The sequence below is a fragment of the Prunus persica genome, chromosome G1 (assembly GCF_000346465.2).
Source record: "Prunus persica cultivar Lovell chromosome G1, Prunus_persica_NCBIv2, whole genome shotgun sequence".
Lineage (NCBI taxonomy): Eukaryota > Viridiplantae > Streptophyta > Magnoliopsida > Rosales > Rosaceae > Prunus > Prunus persica.
In genome coordinates this window covers 42182503-42200527 of record NC_034009.1, presented here as the reverse complement: position 1 = coordinate 42200527, position 18025 = coordinate 42182503, and the positions used below count along the sequence as shown (strand labels likewise).

At 36.9% G+C, this 18025-nt stretch overlaps 3 protein-coding genes across 4 annotated transcripts; all 3 read right to left on the bottom strand.

The window, feature by feature from the left end:
- On the bottom strand, nucleotides 1009-4945 carry LOC18788861. Its single transcript, XM_020554594.1, has 3 exons — nucleotides 4510-4945; nucleotides 3940-4099; nucleotides 1009-2644 (listed from the first exon to the last, which is right to left on the bottom strand). Exons 1-3 carry the CDS (start codon nucleotides 4703-4705, stop codon nucleotides 1279-1281), a joined length of 1722 nt encoding a protein of 573 aa, XP_020410183.1. The 5' UTR covers nucleotides 4706-4945; the 3' UTR covers nucleotides 1009-1278.
- On the bottom strand, nucleotides 8581-12475 carry LOC18792334 (2,3-bisphosphoglycerate-dependent phosphoglycerate mutase). 2 transcript variants are annotated; one of them, XM_007222298.2, is made up of 8 exons: nucleotides 12262-12475; nucleotides 11167-11438; nucleotides 10705-10928; nucleotides 10217-10335; nucleotides 9966-10122; nucleotides 9718-9819; nucleotides 9492-9611; nucleotides 8581-9012 (listed from the first exon to the last, which is right to left on the bottom strand). In XM_007222298.2, the coding sequence occupies exons 2-8, from the start codon at nucleotides 11435-11437 to the stop codon at nucleotides 8968-8970; spliced, it is 1038 nt and encodes a 345-aa protein (XP_007222360.1). In that variant the 5' UTR covers nucleotide 11438; nucleotides 12262-12475; the 3' UTR covers nucleotides 8581-8967. The 2 variants fall into 2 exon arrangements, with proteins under 2 accessions (XP_007222360.1, XP_020411467.1); XM_020555878.1 differs by lacking the exon at nucleotides 12262-12475 and adding an exon at nucleotides 12148-12205.
- LOC18793522 (pollen-specific protein C13) lies at nucleotides 15190-16771 on the bottom strand. The gene is made up of 2 exons (XM_007225915.2): nucleotides 16475-16771; nucleotides 15190-15738 (listed from the first exon to the last, which is right to left on the bottom strand). Exons 1-2 carry the CDS (start codon nucleotides 16626-16628, stop codon nucleotides 15413-15415), a joined length of 480 nt encoding a protein of 159 aa, XP_007225977.1. The 5' UTR covers nucleotides 16629-16771; the 3' UTR covers nucleotides 15190-15412.

Below are 18025 nucleotides of genomic sequence, written 5' to 3'. Positions count from 1 at the left end.
TAAAGTTGGATGTACTGAACAGAAGCAGTTGCTGGGAATTGCATCACATATGCTTTAGGTTTGAACACTATCACAAAAGCTTAAAATACCACCCGCAAAGCTTACAGCACAAAAGAGAAAAAAGAAAAAGAAGATTAAAATCTCATAGGAAACTCTTACACTCAGAATTTAATATAGATATATAATATGGTCTATTTGAAAAACTTCATCATATTACATCAGATGATCATACATAGTAATGATAGTAAACTATATATATATATATATATATATATATAATTGTATAAAGAATAAGTTCAATAACCATGCCTTCATATACTCTCGCTCGCATAATTTACACTGTTGATTTCTCACATGAATAACTCATTCTTTTCGTCAACAACCATTTATGTGCAAAATCAATGAAATAAACAACACAAACAAAATTCCGACCAAAAGAAAAAAAACCAACACAAACGAAAAAGATCTGTAACTATTTTTTGGCCTTTACTTTGTCACTCATGATGACTATTAGTATTCTGAGGATTCCTCTCTCTCTTGAAAGCATGGAAGAGATCGATGTCAAGAAAGGCATTCAGAAAGTTCATTCCGAACATCCCAAACAATGCAAGTGGCAGCTCAATGCCCTTTCCGAATTTGGGAGCATCCCAGATGAGCTTGGCGGTGATGAGAAGGTGAGCTCCAGCCCTTGCTACAATGTAGGTGGCCAGATTAAGAACCCATTCTGCCATTACAATTGGATTGTAGAATGAAAGAGGAGGTGGTCTTCGTCATCAGAGTCATTGTTGCCGGTGGTTGGTTCGCCGATGAGAGTGTAGAAGAGGAGAAGATGATGATGGGACTTAGAAAACGAAAACGTAGTGCCATCTTCGGAAGCTCTATGTAGTGCCATCTTCACAGCTCGAGCCAATGCCAAAATCGAAAGGACCCATTTACCTCTCTAACAAAAAAAATCATAATTTTGTATCCAACATTTGCCGACTCATTCTTTTCCCTTGAGTCTCATGCTAAAATTCGAACAAGTTTCCTTGGTGAATAGAAAAGGAAAATACATATCGTACCTAGAGAGCTACATTATTCTTAATTAATAGAATGAAAAAGAGTCAGGAAGGGAAATTAAGATACGCTCTAGATGGCAACGGGCATATATACACATACAGGAATTCCTGAATTCGCCTGCATGAGAAAACTGCAGAAAATTAACCACTCCCAATTAAAAAACAAAGTCCTATCGCAAACAAACAAAAGTTTACTACTTTAATTCTTGCAATCTACGAGCTAGCAGAGATGGGCACGCTGCTGCTGCTGCTGCTGGGGTAGTCTAGGAATTGAGGTCGGCCACCCTGGGAGCACAACTGTGTAATAGTCACAACGTTTTACCCAGTGTCTAGATATCTTTGACCACTTTCCTGTGTGAACATTCCACTTGATAATATCATCGTCCACACGCAGATAAAAAATATCCTTATTACTTGGGTCAAAAGCAATCAGTAACATATTCGATTTGAACGGAATCATTTCAGCATCAAAGGAATAAACTCTGCGTTTACTCAAATACAACTTCTTGCCAGCAGCAGCTCCTCCATCATCTTGTGATTGTTTCAACTCATATACATACAGACTTCTGGAGAGCATGCTCATGTTGCACAATAGCACATATCCTCTGCACACACCTGAGTACTGAAGCATAAAACCAAAGTCTAGAGTCTCCTCAAATATGGTGAAACCCAGTTTATGATCAATAATACCATCACCATTATTGTTGCTGCTGCTAGTTCCATCATTGTCGTAGAATGGGCCCAAACCAATAACAATAAAGTCCTGCTCTGTTAACCAATATAACATTCCATTGTATGTAAAGGATAACTCCTTGAGGCGGCCAAAATTGAAGTGCTGTGGGGACGAGACAACTGATTCTCTCCACTCCCCAGTGTCAGAAGAGAAGATCTCCACGTTTAATTTGAATGTATCACATTTCTTCTCACCATTTTCAAATTCAACAGGAGGAAGAATTCTCACAACCGTGTACCTACACTCAACATTATGCTGGAAGTTGTTTCCTTTCCAATCATCTTCCTCACATTTATAGTCAGGAACATTGCAGATGAATCCTACCCACACACTCTTGTGACATCGACTTGGGGTGGGTGGAAGTACAACATACTGCATGGTGCATGCATTGCAGATGTAGTATATGTGTTGATAATCCTCGGTCATGCAGCACAAAACTAAGTCATTATATGTCGCTACAACAACTGGTTTTTCCATCAAACGGTGGAAACGCATGAACATATTGAGCGCCCAAGTTTGTATAGGACGGAATTCCACAGCTCTTTTGGTTATCAAAGTGCGTATCTTTGGAATTCCCTTATAACTTTGGATTCTTACAAAGCAGCCAATAAAATAAGGATCTTCGATGAGGGTGCACCAACGCTTGGACACAGTTTTGCACTGGAAAACATATTTATTGCATGCAAGTCGGCATAGGATTTCAGCCAATATAACGTTGGGTAGATCATCAATTGATGTTCTTCTCTCTGCTGATAATGATCTCTTTGATCTTTTTAACTTACTCGAGGTCGGCAATCCAAGAGGCAATCGGGTTCTCTTCCTTGCTTTGGCAGCAGTATCGCCTCTCGTCGACCTGCGCCATGCAATATATTATACACATAATTTATGCCCTATAAAAAAAATGTTGTGTGGAATCGACAAATGGTTCATTAACTAAAACGAATTTGTATGGCAGAATGAGGCCTGTTAAATGGGTCGGGCCAAGCAAACAGGGTTTATCCCATGCCCTACCAGTCATGAGCTTTTTCGGCCCTAACAGTTGAATGCCGTCCCGCCCTATCTTAAATAGGCTAATTCCAAGCCCTACAAAAGGGCCATGAATTATCGAGCTCATGGACCGAGCCTATGTAGCCCTATCAAATGGGCCACTAATAACAAATTAAATGCAATCATAATTAAAACTAGTTTACTGTTATAATAATATAAAATAGAATGATAATTAATATTACTATTAAATAGGTCATTAGTTTCTTTTAAATTTTATAATTCAATGAAGAGGTAATTAATGTACGCTTATTTTATTAACATATTATAATATATATTAACTTAATTATCAGGCAAGGCCACGTCCGGCTGCCTATGGACTTAAAAGTTAAGGCCCAAGCCCTACACTTTAGACAACAGGCTGGGCTAAGCCCGCCCATAATACCGGGTCGGGCTAGCCCATAGCCCAAAAAATAGGTACGGGCTCGTGCTTGGGTGATTTTTACAGGTCTAAGACTTAAAGAACATAATGTACCTGAAAGAAAGTCCTTTTCCACCACATTGTTTCCTTAAGAAAGAGAACAGAGATAAAACTTGTTTATCCTTGTTTCTAGATATGTTGATGATACCAACGGATGGTTAGTCCGAATGGTCAGGTGCATGTTTGCTCTCATGTGGGCTGAGGTTTGAAACCCCAAAGGTACCTACCTAACTAGTCGCTATTGTTTCCTGCCTCCCAAAGATTGTAGGGTTCGGCAGGGAACCCCAGTTTCAAAGCTGTGTATAGGAAGGTATGTACACTGATTAACATGGTTTTCCGAGTTGATGCATCCTTGTTCACTAAAATACTGTTTTCCAATCCTCTAAAGTTTTCGGAAAGTTTTAGTTGTTTTACCAAAATGTAAGGTATATTGGAGAATGCAAGGTATGGAACTACGGATGACAGTAAACCTTCACCAAACAATTGTATTCAACAAATACACCGGCTTCTAATCAACAACCTAAATCTAAATGTTGGAAACCTGGGTCTGAAAATTTATAAAGAAATGAGGCCTAGATCACATGAATGTTCCTAAAACTATTTATCCCTAGAAGGGATAGAGAAGTGATAATTCTAATCTGTTTTCAATTCTAGGAATAGAAATTGTGTAATTTGAAAGAAACCTGCATAGAGTATTGGCCTTGAATTGGTTCTGCTCAACAAATCCAGATAAAAGCTTCATGGAACCATTGTCATGCTTAGAGCTCATAAGAGTATTGGTGCTGAACTCGGGTATCTTTGCAGATCTAGCAACATGTTTAGCATCACTAGATTCCTGAATTCCTGCAAGATTCATAAAACAAGAGTCTAACTACATTGGCCATCAAAATAAAAATAGTTCTGCATACATTGGGAAACGAAAACTACAAGTAGTCCACCCAGCACATAAGCAATAACAATTAAAGCATCAATCTAATGGAAAAGCTCGAACTGGTGAACGGTTTACCACGAGTTCAAAACTCATAAAACGCATCGCACACAACGCAAGTGACTTTCAACAGCAGCAAAGAACATATAGACAGTTTCTTCCTGACCATGACTACCAATTTTTTAATAAGACCCATTAACATATGAAAATTCCTATTACCTTAACCGTTAATTCTAGTCACCAGTAACAAAGTGCGTAATGGTCATGAAACCAGATTCAAAAAGGGCAACTAAATTCCACAGATTGGAGAAATGAAGTTTCTTACCATTGTCGTCAATTCTGTTCCTATTGAAGCTTTTACAAACATTGACGCTCTGTTTCAAGCATTGGCCGGCGTTGGGGTCCGGCACAGGACAGGGGCCGGGGCCCTTGAAGCGGATGAGGAGCCGGCGGGACTGCGCGGCGGCGCCAGCGTCGGCAGCACAGAATTCATTGAGGAGGGGGTTTTCCGATTCAGCCATGAGAGAAGAAATACCGAGAGATAAGATTCAGTTTGAAAAAAACAAATAAATAAACTTAGAGATCGGAACAATGGAATGGTGATTCTCACGGCTGGGACGCTTTTATGGTGGATGTGCTGGTTCCTTTTAGTTTTGGGTATACTGCAATTCAATTCCTTATTGTTAAGGGATTCGAGAGAGAGAGAGAGAGAGAGAGAGGTGAGATAAATAAATGGCTTCATTTCACAGTTCACGCAAAATTTCATATTGTGGCGTGTTTACTAATCCCAATCGGATTAGAGGAACTGAATTGAACAGAAATGATTAATTTTGAAAAGCCAATATCAATTAAATTGAGGAGGCATGTTGTATCATCACTACTATTCTTAATACTTGATATATGTCTATGGACAATTATGTTTAACTTTTTATTTTGTATTATGAAACTATGGTTATGCATATGAACACGTGTCAAATATTGAAAAGAGTGGTGAGCATGCACCTTGGATTAAAGTGGTTGACAAAAATACTCTTGATGTTGAATAGGCTATTAGAGATGCTCTTTTAAGTTGTTTCCTAAATTGTCATGAATATGAACTGAAACTAATTTGATTGTTAAAATGCACTTATTCTAAATAAATTATTGAGTTTAAAGGGAATTGCAAATTTGAAATTTTAAAATTTGTATAAGGATATAATGGGTAAAAATAATGGATGCCTCATGGGCTAGTTCTCCTGTAATTAAAATAGGGGTGTGAAAGATCCAATCCAATCCGCCCAAACCGATCAATGATTTTCCCCATATGAGTTACATTATAAATGTAAATTCATAATATATGTGACCCTTCATGTACTATATGATTGGATCATATGGTTGATTTGCTTGTGAAGATTTAATCAAATCAAATCCAATCTAGTTAGTTTCATGCTTATTTTGCTCATTAGGTAATTTTCATTAAGAAAGTTATAAACATTATAAGTAATTTGATTGAGTTATGTTTAATATATTATAAAATCAAAATAATTTTCTCTAATATTTCATTTATATTTTATATTGACGTATATTAAAATGTTTGATTATATTCAATTTGAAGATAAATGTTTCATATTTCATTATTATATTTGTTTCATTATGAAAACTGATCATCCAATCCAGTCTAATCCAATATCAATTGGGTCGGATTGGATCATATTGGATTTAAGCCTCTGCACCTTTCAAAGCTACTCCGTATTATTACTGACTTAGGCATCGGAGGGCCCTTGGCCACCATCACACCGATGGTGTTTCGATTGATTTATTTTGTCTTGTAGGGAATCTAGAAGAAGGGACGAACAAGAGAGAAGAATCATCTACAAATATTCTCAGATGAGGAATTTGCATAAACAAGGAGGACAAAAGCTACGTTTTTTACGAGGACCTCTTTGATTTTCCGGAGGACCCAGAGAATTTGAGAGAGGAGGACTTAAAGGAGCTATGGGGTGATGGTTCATTGGAGATGACCAATACCGACAAGGTGTATAAGGTCTTCAAGATGGTGGCAGCTCGAAAAACGACGTAGAAATGCAATTTCCGAAGGCAAAGGGAAGCGAAGGCGTAGTGGGCTGAGTAACGAATTAAGGGAGGCCACGACGACTTCCAACTTATGCTTCTTCGATACAGCCTTGAGATGGCGTCAAAACACTATCTTCTTGTCTATGATTACGTCAAACACCATTGCCAACCCTTTTCTCTATGACAGCGGTGGTGGTGGGGTTGCACTAGGTTATGGAAGAGTGCGAGGAGGAGGTGGATCTAGGTGGTGGGGATTGGGGTTGGACAAGAATACCCTTAAAAGTTGAGGCACGTGGCATTCATGTGATTTTTTTAAAACAAAGATTTGGATGGAATTTGCTAAAAACTGACCTTTTATCAAAAAAATCTGAGGGGGCTAAATTAGTAAGAAAAAAAGTTCAAGGTGATCACTTCGACATGCCTGATAGTTCAGGGGGCGTTTTTCCACAAAAAAACCTTATATAAGGGTTTGTGGGTTGGATCTAATGTGGGTGGTCTGTTGTGGGTGTGGGTCAGGGAGAGGTCTAGAGGTGTGGATCAAGGGTGCTGTGTATGAGTCGGTTCTACTTTGGATGGGGGAGAAAGCGAGAGAGAGACCAGATTGGGAGGCAAAGAGGGGAGGTGGAAGGGGCAAGGAGAGGTGCAGTTTTTTTAATAAATAAAATAATCTTTTTTTTATATTAAGGAATTTAAGTTTTTACCTATATTTAAAAAAATTCATGTGCCATTATATTATTGGATATCTCCACATATGTGCCACGTCAACATTTTAACTCAATACATAAAGGAACCTCACAACATGGACCAAGTTGATATATAGGGGGTAACATCAAAGACCAACCATATCACACACACAAAAAAACATAAAGGACCAACCTAATTTCGTAAACTTGGAAGACCATATATGAAATTAAGCCTAAATAAATACTTGCCTTTTCGCCATGCGTGCAAGACATCTTTTTTTTCCAACAGAGAGTTAAGGACTTTTTTTTAAAAAGTATAAGTGATAATCTAAACTAGAGGACAAGGAGATTTCTCACACACACATAACAATTATGATGCCATGTGGATTCGAATGAGACCTCTTGTCTGCAAGTCAAGACCATTTTCTACTGAGCTAGACCCCGTTGGCAATGACTTTTCTTTTTAACTCAATAAAATTTGTAATCATTAATTACTATACCTTTATTAGTTATTGTTTTTTTATATATACTTTTTAGCGCAAAATGTATCTGAGATTAATGGAATTATCATGTTGCATTTTTTTTTTCGGTCATTCATGGTCCTTAAGATTAATATGGGTGCTCACAAGTAGTTACTATCGTCAGTTTCTGTCTAAAAGTCGATTAAATTACTGACGTGGCACGCATGTGGAACTCACATATCCAATGATATCATGCCAGGTGGATTAAAGAAAAATTATTAATACTTTTTTCGTGATAAATTAATAAGATAAGACACATAGTTTTTTCTCTTCTTTTTTTGGGACGAAGATAAGACCCATAGTAATTGTACATTTGTAAACATGATTTTTTTGGCAATTCCTTTTCATCTTGTGCCATTCCAAGCTGCTGGTTATCCCCTTTTCTTTTCCCCTTTTAGTCATAACTCATCAAGCCTATCATGTATTCTCCTTGTGTAAATTAGTCAGGAGGAGCTCCTCGTCAAAAGTCTCTGCACCCAAGAACCTGCATGTTCTGTACGTGAGTGTGGGTATAGCACCCATAAAAAAAAAAACAAAAGAATAGGAGGAGGCTGACAAAAGAAATGAGGGAAAACCAGAGTTGCATGGATATGATTAGGTACTATTTATTAACTTAAGAACCAATAGAAACATGATAAGTGAGAAAATAAAAATAAAAAACCAATAGAAACATGATTAGTAGTGGTATTGGATTTTAATCGGTTTCGAACAACCTAAAACCAACATCCAATCTGATCAAAAATTAAAAACCAACATCCAATCCAATTTGGAGTCTTGAAATTAGCATTAGATTAAGTTGGTTGGTTCCATCGGTTTGGATTGAATATTGCACAACCCTAAAAGGCAACAAAGCTTTGATTAGGATATTGATTTGATGCGTTTAATTATATCTATGAATAATACTAAAAGTATTTAGATTCAGAGTGGGTAATTTGTCTGTGAAAATATATATATATATATATATATATATATATATATATATATTGCTATGAAAAGATGATGAACTGCATGTTCTGTACGTGAGTAAGTACTCTCCTTGACAGTGTAACTCAACATCCTTTATTCGTTTGCTGCTTCCCCTCGATCTTTAATTTTACTTTTTCAAAGAAAAATAAAATAAAAAACAAACCAACCAACAAATAAAATGGCCAAAAAGATGTACCCTTATTTCAATCTATCATTACATGATTACAAACTGAGAAGATTGAATAATAACACTGGAACCAATTTCATTCTCGTCTACCACATGAGCTTGATTAAATTTGCTTGCTACACATATACAAAAAGTATACATACAGAAACAAGTAGCTAGGTCTGTGAGCTTGATTGAGAGCTGTAACAATATATTTCGTATATACGTAAACCTTGAAATAAGCTGACACCAAACAGTACACTACTGAAAGATAAGCCCCCTGAAAAAGCAGAAGCAGAGAAAACCTGTAAATGAGGTTCCCTACTTGAGAATAAATTGTGGGCTACCTAGTAAATGAGGTTTCCCTGAAAAAGCAGAAGCAGAGAGAATGTGCACTAATGAACCATCTCATCTAACTTCTGCCTGTAAAGAGCCAATTTCTGCAACAAAATCCAAATAGAAGAAGCATTAGTGCCTTATTTTAGGATTAATAATTCTAGAAACCAGAAATAAAGAGAAATATAGTTGAAAGTTATATTAAACTCTGTCCATTTGCTCATACATATACTGGGAACTATGAATGAAAGCCATTTTGAGATGTACATTAGGGTCTGATTAAAGCCATATATATGAGTCACAGCTTTCCTTGACAGATAAAGTTCAGTGTTTGAAGATCAAGAAAAACTCGAAAAATTGAATGCACTAAACAGAACCAGTTGTGTTTTGGGAGCTCCCTTTCTTTACTCAACAAATGGAAGAGAAAATTATTCCACATATTTTTTTCCAGCCCAAGTACTCAAGTATTTTTCAAATTGCAACCATTTTGATCATGCTCATGAGTGTGCATGAGGAGACAAGCTATTGAGACTCTAACATTGAACTGCAGAAAAGATCCAACTAAGTGCAGGAAGTTGCATACCTTGGTGTAGGCATAAACCCCAGCCTCAGCAGGTCCGGCAGGACTTCCCCTCCTAATGAATTTCCCCTCTTTGGAAATGTAAAGCATGGGTATTCCAGTTGATAGTTCTAAACTAATAACCTGCCAAAAAAGAGCAAAAAATACATAAGATTCTTATCTTTTGTTCTATAAAATGATTAGTCCCAAATATGTCATGCAAATCTCAATGATCAAAATGGGCTGATACCTCTTGAGAAGTTAGTTTGTCAAGATACATTATTATGGATCTCAATGAATTCCCATGGGCAGCAATCATCACATTCTTTCCAGCTAAAAGTTGGGGTTCAATCTGCAGCGTAGTATTTATGCAGTCAGATATTAGAGAATGAATGGCATAATGTCACTGAGTCTTTTAGAACTACACATAACATATTGAATGTAATACAAACAGGAGGACAATCATATAAGTAAGCATATGATCATGGTCATTCTTACTTGATCTTTGAAATAAGCAACAGCTCTTTGAGCACACATTTCCAAACTCTCGCCATTAGGAGGGGGTACGTCATAACTCCGACGCCACTCATGAACTTGTTCCTTCCCATATCTATCTGCTGTTTCCTGTTTATTGAGACCCTGTAATTCCCCATACCTAAAAACAACATGAATGCCATGCGGGAGTAAGTAGAGGAAGGGGATAAAGGGAAGAAGAATAACTAGACAAAAAGCAGAGATGGAATAACTACATTCTTTCATTCAACCGCCAATCTGCTACAACAGGAATGGATTGCTTTTTTGTGTCTTCACTAAAAATCTGACTCCATGCCGTAGCTTGTTCACTCTCATTATGCATTATAACTGGCACCTGCAGGCTAATTGATGGTTAACAGGCTGAAAAAAGAATATAAAATAAAAAAATCATCCCTCATCCAATGTAACATATTTAGGCCAAAAAAAGGGAAACATAGAGACTTAAAGGAGTTGAGGCATTAAAACAACTGTGAAAATGCAGCTCAACTTATTAGTGTACTTTTTTTTCTCTTTTTTCCTACTTCTTTATAAAGGATACAGACAGATGTTTTGTCTGCTCACCCCTGCCAATTACAACCAACGGTATAAAACCAATTCAATTATGTATGGACATCAGTTTCCAGTTTCTACTATCATAAAGCTTCCAAATAGCCATTTAAGTTCTTCCTACTGACATTCAACAAAATCCTATACCCCAAATTACCTTCTTACGACGGTGCTGTGTCATGGCAAGCATGGCAGTCATCTGAGCACGAATCAGTGCAGATGTATAGATCATGTCGATAGGTATGTTGCTGATTCTCTTGCCAGCTTCGATTGCCTCTTCCACACCCTTCTTGGTCAGAGGGACATCAACACAGCCTGTGAACAAGTTCTTTTCGTTCCACAATGACTCGCCATGCCTAATCAAAATCAGAGCTGCTTCACCTGAAATGGATATGGAAACAACAGTTGGAAAATTTCACCAAGAGAAAATGTATTTCAAACTTATGCACATATGCCATATCAATTGTATAAAGTTAACCAATATGGTATTCATTCAGCTCTAGCCTCATAGGAAATGATTTTATGCAAAAATGTTATTGTAGAATCAACAACAAACAATTACTATGCGTATATTTACTATTCCCCAAAGAATCAAAATAGAATGAGTAAAGCTGCTTACCAGATTTCTTCCGAGAATCATTGGATTTGTTATGTGAGGGGGATGAAACTATATCGATCAATGAAGTCTGGGAAGTCGAGGCTCGAATTATACTAAGGTGTCTCTGACTGGAGTTATAGCATCCTTTTTTTGACAGTCCAACATCAACCTCAAAAGCCTTTGAAATCAATCTCACTGAACCTTTCCCAAACTCTTGATGCAGGCCGGAGGTATTAAAATGCCCAAGGGACTGAGAAGCCCCAATGCTTTGGTTAAATACAGCAGCAGCCATGCTGAAAATTCAAAATATCCCAAGTAATGGCATAAGTACAAAAGTTATACATACGGGAGGACAAAACTATCTTCAAAACCAAATCATCATAGCTTTGGGGACAAAAGAAAAAGAACATCTTCTACATCTTCCTATGGTCAAAAGCAGGGATGAAAATAAAGGAAAAAGATTAACTGAAACAAAAAAGCAGTTAAGAGTATTGTCATGCTTCCAAGCAAATGACAAATACCTTTTTCTTCTAAGAGTTCTTTGGCGTTCCAAATTCAAAATCCCACATTAAGATGAATCATAATCAATCAGCTCCTATTAACTTTGAAGAAAAAAATCCATAAACTTAAATACATGTAAGGAAGGAAACAACAAATGCAGCTCTGAAAAACATGTTTATAACATCATGATCAGACAAATTTGACTGACACCTGGAAGGTTAATTATTAGAAAACAACTAGTACTGAATATGTAATAAAAGTTCAGAGAGAGAGAGAGAGAGAGAGAGAGAGAGAGAGAATGTGCAGATCAATATGGAAGGGGTCAAGCAAGCAAATTTAATGCTCCCGAATAATCAACTTATTCCCAATGAAGATTAGACGAAACAAAAACACCAGAAAGGAATGGCTTTTCCTTAATTCTTCTAAATGTTCAAACACATTCAAGTCAAAATCACAAATGAAAAAACAAAAAGGAAAGGAAAACAGAAAAAGAGAAGAGACCTTTGCAGAGAATCAAGGTATCAGAGAGAAACCCAGAAGCCAAAACGCCCAGAAGCAAATGCAGAACAAATAAAAAAGCAGTTTAGAGAAGGGTAGTGGGTACTTAGAATTTACCTTGATATATAAATGAAAAGCGACACAACCGAGGCAGAGAAAGTGCAAAAGAGAAAATGGGTACAGAGTTTATTACGAGAGAGGTTGACGGAGAAGAAGATGATGAGTTGTTTGTGCAAAGTTAATAGCTACATGTCCTTCTCATTGATCTCCAAGTCTCTCAACGAACAAAACAGGAGAGGGAAAGACAGAGAGAGTTACATGTGTATTTTGTGTTTTATATAAATTTTTATTTATAGAAGAAATCGTTGTAGTTTGTCGTCGTCATTAAAAGGCTTCTCAAGGAAACAGTACATTGACAATTGCCCGAAGTTGGCAACAGATTGGTGGGCGTTTATCCCTCTGACTAAGTTGGGCTTGTTTGACTTCAATCTTTTGCTTTTGATTTTTTTCTTCTTTTGTCTAATATTAGTGATTTTTTATTTATTTCAATTGTTATTATCATAGATAATAGAACTTAATTACATGGTTAATATGAGATGAGAAGATAAAGCACCGGCTAATTACTTGGATAACAAATTTCATATCATAATTTGGATAAATAACACGTTAGAATATGCGATGGGCGTATATAGAAACTAGTAATAATAAAAAATTGATGTTGATAATAAAAAAGAATTATTATTACCATTATTTTGTGTTTAAACTACATGATCCAAATTAGGTTGCCTCATCTACCACTACCACAAGAGGGTTTAGCTTTCATGCCCGTGCATGAAAATGAGCCTTGTAATTTATAAATGAGTTGAGTTTGAGCGACAAAATGGGTGTCTTATTTTTCAAATAAAGCCAACAATATTTTTGTCTTTTGAGTAGTTGGAAGGGCCATGGCCTCCTAAATACATATAACCAGCAGGTGCAGCTAGCAACACAGATTTAAGTTAAAAAGAATACCAAACAAAGCAACCCTTCAAAGTCACCAATTTAAAAGTACCACCTACCTCCACCACCTCTACACACAACTCTCTCTCTCTCTCTCTCGGTCAAGAACATTTTCTCTCTGGTTTATTTGGTGTTTGCATATATAACACGTGCTTGTTTTTGCTTATTCACACAGCTTATGCATGGTTACACCAAATACATGCAATACAACCATGTGACACCTAACCCCTCCTCCATCAGCAGCATTCAATTATTTATATCAGATCTGGAAATGGACTGGTTCAATGTTGAACGGTTCCAGATTTAACCACGTGGCAAATCAACAAGGAAGGAAGAGGGGTTCAAATCAGTGCGCTGGGTGTGCAAAGAATATTCTGGCATTGTTCCTCTCTTCCCTAATTGGAGAAACGTGTGGGTTTTATTAGACTTTAGAGTAAAGCTTCAAGCTTGCCATCCTCAGGGGTTGTGTTTTAGGTTTAATTACATAAACCATTTTACCATATTCTCTGGCTATTGTATTCCCGACTAAATCTTCATATATTGGTACTTTTTTCTCAATATTAAAAGAGATTTCAGATTCGAATTCCTCATTCTACATTAATTAAACTCCCAAAAACAAAAACAAAAACTATTGATGTTGTGGAAAAACCTATTTTGACCACTTAATATAGTTCGAATTTTTTGTAACTTTTTTTATCAACATATTCTTAGGCATAAATGATTGAAAGGTGGGTGGAAACGGTGAAGTAAACCAAGATTATTAGGGTTTAAAGATGACCAAAAGAGCAAAACTTGTAAGTTTTTCTAAAGGGTCGTTTTTATGTAAGTGTATTAGTCGTCCCCTTGTGACCTTGTTTCCTGCCTAATTGAGTTAGCTTCAAATGATTATAAATCTTACAATGAAAACCAAGTTGCCCATCTTCATACCTTCTAATGCCTACTGCTTATTAATGTACCTACGACTAGATGATTATAATCCATTTAGTCACTCAACTGACATTACAACCTCTGATAAAATATTAATCTCTATATAATCATCCGAAGTTGCATTCAGACATGCCATAGATATAGACAATTTTAAACAACATGAGCTGAGCATTTTATAAAATGGCCAAGGCTCTGCCTTCGGGAGATGCTACAATGAGGGAGATTTTAGTAAGGGGGTCGAATGTCAATCTAACAATTCAATCATTAAAAAAGTTTAAGTTCAATATTTTCTTTTTTTTTATTAGATAGTGAGATCGAACCCCTCCCACAACACAACCTCTTCATTATAGCATTTCCGTTCTACATAGAGCACCATCTTCGAAAAAATTAAGCCCTTTTGTTCATAATTTGGGGCTTTCATAATTTTGACCTTTCATAAATGTCAAGGCCTAATCCTTGGAGAAAAAAGTCCAACCTCATTTTGAGGGTGTTAGAATCTTTGACCGAGACCCCAATGGCAATGAGACATCATTAAAGACTTCTGTGGAGAGAACATGAAATAGGGTTATGAACAATCATGAACATTATGAATATTTTTTGAATGAATTAAAGATATTGCTTGATATATAATTCTCTTTTCAAATATTTTATAATTAAAAAAACACACTCGGGTTTTAGTCAAGTTGACTAGAGCGAATGTATTCCATACTTTACATCCGAGTTCGAATCCCCCTTCCATAGTTTAAATTTCATTAAAATAAAATATCGTTTGTATTTATAAAATTTAATTTAATTTAATTTAATTTTTTTAAAAAAAAACCCACTTATCCACCCACCAGGGAAAACCATTATTTATTTGTGTCATATGTGAGACTTGGGCCGACCCATATTTATCAAGGCCCAGTCCAAATTTTGAAGGACTAAAGTCCAGCCGTTGAGCCCATATAAACACTATATTTACAGACATTCGCTTGGGACGACTTTTCCTTTGCGCCTTAAGAACACAATTTGGAAAGCTCAACTTCAAGATGCTAATCACTAGGCTTGGCGTGCTAATCAGATTGCATGCTTTAATCCTTCACTGACAATTTCTATGCAATGTATCAGTATCACATTCGATTCAAATCCATTGGGAAAATCAATTTAATCAATAATTAATAATATTATTTAACAATTTCCAGGCCAGAAGAGACCTTGTAATATAGTTTAAGAGAGTATTAGCAAATAAAATCGAGAATCTCTAGATGTTGAGATAAACAAACCAACAAATAGTAGCAAACATTGGCAGGGCAAGCCGAGCAAAGCTTTAAAACTAGACACATTCTAGGAACTCAAACCACATCTACTCGTCGAACTCCTGCAATTGCTTGAGAATCTGGGCACAACCAGACACGGCTTCATTCTTCATGAACCCCATTGCATTGGCAAAACGGTTGTATGATGCAATGCCATTGTAGCCGGTGAGGATGACACGTGCACGGTCACGCCCTGGGGCAGCTGCCGCACAGTCCTTCTGAGAGCTGCTAACAAGGACAGCATCACAAAACTGGTCCTCATGGTCCTCTGTGACAGGGATCTTGTAGGTTCCTGTTGAGTCAGTTCTCCCTTCTTTGGTGTATCGGATATCCATGGTCTTCCTGTCTCTGCATTCTAGTCTAACAGTGGCACCTGATACGAACATCACCAAATAAAACTTGTCAACGGAAATGTACAAATCATAGATTCATAGCAGTTTCTTCCTATTCCTTATCAAATATCACTTCAAATAATCAATAACACTGAGGATAAATACAACCAATCCCAAGACAATACTAAAGCAGCTATGCACCCTAAATTGATATCCAAAACTAGTTGTCAATTTGCCACTACCTATGTCAAATAGGAGAATAAAATTGTATCAATAACCATCGAGTCACCACACCTTTCCCCAATTTTAGTCATGAATCGATGTCATAACAATGTGTTAGACATAAATGCAGTTGAGAGTGAACCTAGATATGATGAAACACTGTAGCCATTTGTTTTGATGTCCTTAGCATTCTCAAATTGTATGCTAGTATGTACACTCCCACAATGCTTGGGCTTACTTACAAGAATTCTTTTTTCTCAAAACAATTTCTTGGGTCTTAATTTTCAATATTTTTTTCTGAGAAAGGTTCTTTATTTATCTGCACACAAGAATCCTAAGTCGTCAACATTTTGACCACCTACAGTCCAACAGGTCCAAACCCAGTAAGATCTGAAAGTACAAAACCCATCTTTCACTTCAAATTACAAAGCAAACAAAGAACCCTTCCAGATCTAGCGAGTTAGATCGAAATTCTAAACCATCAACAAAAAAAACCCACATAACACATAACCAAAATCCAAAATGGAAAAACAAAACTGGAGTAAAAATGCTTACCGGGAATGTAGGTGGTGGCTGAGGTCTCAAACCCAGCACGGCAAGGGTCACAGAAGACCTTTCCTTCCACCGTGAATGGGGTCCTCATGGGACGCGTGGCGACGGCCAGAGCCGGAAGCACACACAGAGCAAACAGCACAATCAACTTCGCCATTGAAAACCTTTTGAAGTTTGAGTCTTTCTTTTGTTTTTACAGAGATTTGAGGGAGAAGATAAGAGTGATATATGAAGAGAGGAGAGTCAAGAGGCAACGTGATGATGATATTTGATGATAAAAGGCAACGCAACGAGTGGCATTAGTGGGAAAAAGTTCAGCAATAGGCGGACAATTGATTGCCCTAAACCGCGTAAAGAGGGCTCTCCTCTACTTGCCGAAACTATTACACCGCCTTTTGAAACGAATAGGATAGTGCCACGTAGTGAACATTGGTTTTGTGGTAATTTGAATGCGTTGAAACTGTTGGGTGGGGAAAGGATATTGGCGATTGCAAGGAGATATGGGGCGAACGGGCGCAGAGGAAAGAACTGGGCTTGTGATTAAGGGCAGCTGGCGCTGTCGGTGGTCACATGGGGGCTCATGCTTTTGGAAGCTTGTGAAAGCAGTAAAGTGGTGAACTGGTAATGCGCTGTGAAACGACCGCGTATTGACTATAGGATGTAGCGTGTTTTTTAAATAACGGAAATAAATCGAATAAAAAATGGAAATAAATCGGACAAAAAAACAAATGGAAATTAATAGAAAAGGGTCTGGTGGGCTCTAAAGCCCTTACTGTGTGGAGCAAGCCCTCATCTTTCAAGGTGTTTCAGGCCCAAAACAAAAGTCCATTACACTACATTATGGGCCACATAATCACTTTTTGAGCACCAATACATTAATATATTCAAGTTTTTTTTTTTTTTTTTTTTTTGGGTTGAAAATTTAGCGATAATATATATTCAAGTTTTTGAATTAACGATTTCATCAATAAATCCCACCTGTTTGTTTGCATACGTGGGTTAGAATAGTTGCTCTTTTTACATTATCTTCCTCCCAATACATTAGATTGATTTAAAATATCACTTTGTTATGAATAAAAAAATCACTCACCTGCCAACTCCGATCACAAATTTTTAAATTTGCATATCGCTACAATCAATGTAAAGTTAAAAATTTATTTGGTAGATTGAACGTCACTAAATCGAACGACTATCAAAGATACTCTTATTATAAGTTATAACCCCTTTACCATAACCCCTCATTCAAGCTTCTCTCCTTATTGAATGCTTTTTTGAGTCCATTTATAAGACCTTCATATTATAGTGATGATGAAACTAGCCCAATAAAAACCGAGTCAACCCAGGATCATAAAATTTCAATTTCCGAGGGAAGTTGATTGGTGGAAATCTCTACTTGCCAACTGTCCTGCAGGGGTGCAGGCCACAATTGAGGAAAAACGAAAAACAAAAACAGCATACAAGATTTGAAAATCTCTGGAAGTTGTGAATGCTTTGTACTGGAGCAGGCCTTATGTTTTTTTTATGGATATATTCTAGACGGCAACCTATATCGTG

Bases quoted from the DNA above. Each gene is read 5' to 3' on its own strand.
- LOC18793522 (XM_007225915.2), bottom strand. From the start codon at position 16,628: ATGGCGAAGTTGATTGTGCTGTTTGCTCTGTGTGTGCTTCCGGCTCTG. The intron at 15,739-16,474 runs GTAAGCATTTTT...TGTTCGTATCAG, and splicing joins AGCCACCACCTACATTCCCG to GTGCCACTGTTAGACTAGAA.
- LOC18788861 (XM_020554594.1), bottom strand. From the start codon at position 4,705: ATGGCTGAATCGGAAAACCCCCTCCTCAATGAATTCTGTGCTGCCGAC. The intron at 4,100-4,509 runs GTAAGAAACTTC...TGAATCTTGCAG, and splicing joins GAACAGAATTGACGACAATG to GAATTCAGGAATCTAGTGAT. The intron at 2,645-3,939 runs GTTTCTTTCAAA...TGCATGGCGCAG, and splicing joins AAGGCCAATACTCTATGCAG to GTCGACGAGAGGCGATACTG.
- LOC18792334 (XM_007222298.2), bottom strand. From the start codon at position 11,437: ATGGCTGCTGCTGTATTTAACCAAAGCATTGGGGCTTCTCAGTCCCTT. The intron at 9,612-9,717 runs GTATCAGCCCAT...CTTTTTTGGCAG, and splicing joins ACAAACTAACTTCTCAAGAG to GTTATTAGTTTAGAACTATC. The intron at 9,013-9,491 runs GTATGCAACTTC...ATTTTGTTGCAG, and splicing joins GGGTTTATGCCTACACCAAG to AAATTGGCTCTTTACAGGCA.